The sequence below is a fragment of the Stegastes partitus genome, unplaced genomic scaffold, assembly GCF_000690725.1.
Source record: "Stegastes partitus isolate 25-593 unplaced genomic scaffold, Stegastes_partitus-1.0.2 Scaffold824, whole genome shotgun sequence".
NCBI lineage: Eukaryota > Metazoa > Chordata > Actinopteri > Pomacentridae > Stegastes > Stegastes partitus.
In genome coordinates this window covers 276315-281714 of record NW_007578555.1, presented here as the reverse complement: position 1 = coordinate 281714, position 5400 = coordinate 276315, and the positions used below count along the sequence as shown (strand labels likewise).

At 42.9% G+C, this 5400-nt stretch overlaps 1 protein-coding gene across 1 annotated transcript in view; it reads right to left on the bottom strand.

Moving 5' to 3' along the window:
• celf3b (cugbp, Elav-like family member 3b) overlaps window positions 1–2192 on the bottom strand; it is a 42816-nt gene extending 40624 nt beyond the window's left edge. The window contains exon 1 of the mRNA XM_008292700.1: window positions 2042–2192. Coding sequence (XP_008290922.1) covers window positions 2042–2186 — 145 coding nt within the window. The 5' untranslated portion in view covers window positions 2187–2192. The remainder of the gene's footprint in view (window positions 1–2041) is intronic.
• Between the last annotated feature and the right edge of the window lie 3208 nt (window positions 2193–5400).

Here is a 5400-nt window from a genome sequence, read left to right as displayed (position 1 = left end):
GATCTTGTGTCCATGTCGTTGGTTTTCAGAGCAGCTTACTGCGTCGTGGGGATTCTCCAAACACACTCGTCCCCCTGAGTCACCCAGCTTACAGGCCCATTACACTGATTGGAGCAAACAGCCTAATCTGGCTCATAACACACCGGACCTCTGCTCGGCACCGCCAACAGCCTCCACGCGTCCTCCACACACTGTATCACCGCTAGAAGTTACCTAAGGCGGGTCTGAGTCCATGTTTCACCAGATATTTAACAGAATGATTGTTGTGGTTCTGGTAGAGACGGATCCGCTGCTTGGTGCTCTGCTGGGAACAAACCGCAGAAAGCTCACGTCTGTTTACAGGAACTGCTGAACACTTTACCTTCATGCATCTCTTACATGGACTCAGTAGTTCAGAAAAATTACAAATATTATTATAAAATACATCCTGAGTTTATTTAGAAAAAGATTTTCAGTCTGCAGACCAGATCAGACTATTTAACTTTATTTTAGTTTTTGTGCTCAGTCAGTGCTGAAAGTTCAACAAAAATAAAGTTTTGATCATTTTTGTGACCAAATATTTCACATTAAAGTGTTCTGATGTGTAGTTTGTGTTGCTGTGACCTGCAGTGACCGAACCCCTAACCCTAACCCTAACCCTAACCAGCTACATGTGGGTCACTAACGAGTCCACTTCTGCTTCATCAGGTTTTAGTTCATGAGCTCAGAGATGGGACTGTCCAGTACCACAGGTTCTGGATCAGTGACATGATGAGAACTAACAGAACATTTCAGGTTTGATCTTTAATAGTTCCTCACATGTTGCTGTTCAGACAGACTCAAATAAAACAAATAAAAACTGCTGAAAGTGAATCAACTGGTTTTTTGTTGTTTTTTTAATGTTTACGGTGGAAAGTATTTAATATATGAAGCTAAAATGTCACAGATATCTTTAGAAATATTAATTTGTGCTGAAATATCGTTAAAAATGTTTTGGTCTGAGCTGACGTCGGCTCAGTACAGGATGTTCTCTGGAGAACGTCAACTGATTCTGCTGCAGAAAAGACTCAAAACTACAGATTCAGTGACATGATGGGAAATAACTGTTCACATTTCAGATCTTTATCTTTGATCATTCCTGAGATGATGTTGTTCAAACCAAACTATTTATTTATTTCTTTTAAACCTGCAGAAAGTAGGTCAACGAACAGTTTTTGAAAAATTAAATAAATCTTAACAAGTATTTGAAATATGAGGCTGGAATCTCACAGATGTCTTCATATACATCCACGTTCTGTGCTTTTAACATTTCAGACACATCAGAGCTGGTTGTGCTGAAATATGATTAAAAATGTGATGATTTGAGAGGACGTGAGCTCTGTACAGGATGTTCAACTAGTTCTCTGCAAATGTGGAGTTAAAAGAGGCGGCCGATGGCCTCGAGAGTTCTGCTGCAGAAAATACTCAGAATGACAGGTTCTAGATCAGCGACATGATGAGAAATAACTGCTCACATTTCAGGTTTATCTTCAACAGTTCCTCAGATGCTGTTGTTCAGACGGAATCAAATTTTTGTTTAAAAAAAAAAAATAAAACTGCAGAAAGTAGGTCAAAGGGCTTTTTTTCTTTTTAAAATAATTCAGAAAACATTTGAAATATGAAGCTGAAATGTCTCAGATACGTTAATAAAATTTATAAATATCAACATTTTATGCTCCAAAAATTTCAGTCAGATCAGATCTGGTTGAGCAGAGATCCTCCTAATAATAATAATAATAATAATAATAATAATAATAATGGATGCTGATAAAAACACCAACGTGCTCTTCAGTCTGTGTGAATGCTGTGAGGAAGCAGCCGGCGGTGTTTTTCCACCGGAGCTCTGCTGCTCAACAGCTCGCTCGTCTTCATTATCTCACGCTGCAGCGTTAACGGGAGATGAAGGGCTGCTGTGACAGTTTCCATGGAAACGTGTGACACTCGCTGCAGAGATTCATGCATCCGTCCACGCGCCGCCACATCTGCACACATCCACACATCTGCCCGGCGGCTCCACGCCTACCTTTGTGCATGCCGGTGTACTTGTCCTTAATCACGGTCAGCTCGTAGATCTTGCCGAACTGCTCGAAGATGGGCTTGAGGTCCTTCTCCTCCAGATTCCGGGGAATCTGCCCCACGAACAGCTTGATGGCGTCGGCCTCCTTCATCGGGACGGAGGATCAGGAATCCCTGAGAGGACGTTGAGCGAATCTGAAACAGTGGGAAAAAATCACATTATTTACCTGAAAATATGAAAAACTACATTAAAAACATTTTAACTTTTCCCCTTTAGAGCCGCAACTCATGAGTATGTTCACTGCTGATCCATTGTTTGGTTGAAAAATGGTGAAAAAAGGTGAAAAAAAATGATGAAAAGTAGAGTGAAATGTTGATCAGTGACGTCCTCCAATGTTTACCGTCAAAGATGAGGAAAGAAACCAGAAACCGGGCTCTAATCGATTAATCGATCAGTTGTTTGGTCTCTAAAATGGTGAAAAATGTGGATCAGATTTGTTGTCTTGTTTAGTCCAGAAACAATCAGTTTACTGCCACAGAGGAAATAAACCAGAAAATGTTCACATTTAGGAAACTGCACTGACAGAATTCAGACTTTAGTTCTCAAATGATTAATCGATTAATCGTTGTAAAAACAACAGAAAACGGTGAAAACTATCAACGTAAATCAAACAGTTAAATATAATCGCTTGTTTTTATTTGAGTCATATTTAGTCCAAAAAAAAATGAATAAAAATACTGGGTTCTACAGAATACTTCACCTTTCCACCAACAATACTGACGATTGTTTCGTTGTCAATCAATCGATTAGTTGTTTCAGTGTGTAAAATGTCACTCAGTGTTTGGCTTTGTCGAAATACATCCAGTTTACTGTCGTCAAGAAAAAAAGAAACAAGAAAATATTCACATCTAAGAAGCTGCAATCAGAGAATTTTTAAACCGATTAATCGTTTAGTTGTTTGGTCGTTCAAACGACAGGGGGGTGGGGGACAAAAAACAAAACAAAACAAATAAAATTAAATTAAATGTAGCGGCTTGTTTTACGTGAGTTGTAGTCAGATATTATTGTCGTCAACATTAATCGATTAGTCGATTATTGTACAAAATGTCAGAAAATGGTGAAAAATCAGTGTCTTGTTGTTTTAGCAAAAACCTCAGAAAACATTCCGTTTACTGTCACAGGGGACCAAAGAAACCAGAAAATATCCACATTTAAGATGCTTCAGTCACAGAACTTATTGTTCAATTTGAAAGGAGAAAAAAAACTTCAACCGATTAATCGATTCGCTGTTTGGTCGATAAAACTTTGAAAAATATCGTTAAGTGTTTCCTCAAATGACTTATTTTATCCATAGATATTCAGTTTCCTGTCACAGAGGAGCAAAGGAGCAGAAAATATTCACATTTTTCTGTTTTTCTTTAAGAAAAAAAACGTGACTCCAACCTATTAATCGAGGAGTTGTTTGATCAATGAAACAACAGAAAATAGTGGAAAATAGCAAATATAATCAAAATAATTACATGTAATAGTGTTTTTCTCGAGTTGTGGTGGAACATTCAAGTCTTCTCCTAAAAACAATTTAGATTTGCGTTGATGGAGGTCCAACATCATGAGGATGCTTTACAGTCGATTAATCGTTTAGCTGATTGATTGGTCGTTGTTGTGTTTTGTTCAGTTTGTTGTCAGAAATCAGGTTTTTTTTGTGTTTTTTGTTAAACAGAAAATATTCACATTCAAAAAGCTGCAATCAGAAATTAAACTGTTTGAATGAAGAGCTGATCAGAGATGAATCAACATCAGAACTGTACCGATTAACTGAACAGGTGACAACTAATCGATTAATCGCTCTCATTCCCTCCAGGTCGGATGTTTTGATAGTAGCAGCATATTTCTGGTTGTTAGAAAGACAAAAGCATGAATTGTTTTGTAAAACTGTCCTAATTGGACCAGAACCGGAGCCTCCTGATGTAAATAAAGGAGCTGGCTGATGACAAAGAGCTCCAGCAGCTCATTATGCAAATGTTAATTAGCCAATCAAAAACCGATAATGGCGCCTATTAATTCAGCGCCACCGGACGTGTTCAGGAGCAGAACCCGGTCCGGTCGGCACCTCCTCTGGACCTGCCGGTGCTGCGCGGAACGCGGCCGCTCCACGGAGCTTCCTTTGTCTCGCCAGCTGCAGGTTGAGCTCCGCGGATGTCACGGCTCCTCCGCTCTTTGTCCGCTCCCCCCTCACCCACACACACACACACACACACACACACACACACACACACACCGCCGCGCACGCTCAGAACAAAACAACCCACGGAACCGGAGCGGTCCCGGGGCGGGTGGTTACCGGTGCCGGTGCTGCTGCTGCTGCTGGGGGACGGAGCTCCGGTGCCGCCGCGCTCTGCTCGGTGCCGCCGGCAGCCTCCTCTCTGATGCTCCGCTCTTTGTGCCGCGCCGTCCCTCCTCCTCCTCCTCCTCCTCCTCGGCGGTACCACGGGCTCGGCTCGGCGGTGCTGTGACCAACAGAACCCGGTGTGCCGGCGGTGCTGGAGCGGCCAGGTGCGTCCGAACCTCAGCGTGTCACCGGTTCCCTACTGGACCGACCCGGAGCGCACGGAGCGGTGCCTCTCACTTTCTGCGCTCTCCGGTTCCTGCTGATGACAAAGTGATGAGCGGCCGCCGCGAACTTGCGCCGTTCGGAGCCGCCTGCTGTCCGGTCGCAGCGTGCCTCCGCCGCCGGTGCTGTTCCAGCCGGTACCGTCGCTGCCGTCCGCTGTGTCGGTGGTTCGGCTCCGTGCAGCGTCTCCAACGTCCAGCGGCTGTGTGGCGCTTCACGTCCCGGAGATACCGGCGTCTCTCCTCCCCCTCCTCCCGGGGCCCCTCCTCCCTCCGCTCCCGAAGCGGTTGCTAGGCTGTGACGTCACTCCCGGGGACCGTCGACAAGTGTGCGCGCACGAAAAATACTAAAAATAATCCAGGACGAGAAGAAATAAATGTTCAAGACGAGAATTAAACATAAATCATGAACAAAAAAATGATTTTATTAAAAAATAAAAATAATCCAGGCAGCTCGGTGCTTATTTAATAGACGTAGTTAGACACGTGACTGGTCTGAATATTGATGTAATCTTCCCACAGCAGCATTTGGACCAGTCAGAACCACAGTTTATAGAACTATCATGAAAGGCTCGTCCTGATTTATTGATCTATCTGCACTACTTCTATCTACACACAGTTGTGTGAAGATCAGGAACCTTCTGTGATCCAATCACTAAAACTCTGTGTCATAAAAACCCAGAAAGCAGCAGAGATTCTGGTTCGTCAGTCAGTTTATTATCGTCTGGATCTGTTGGATCATCAATAAACATACA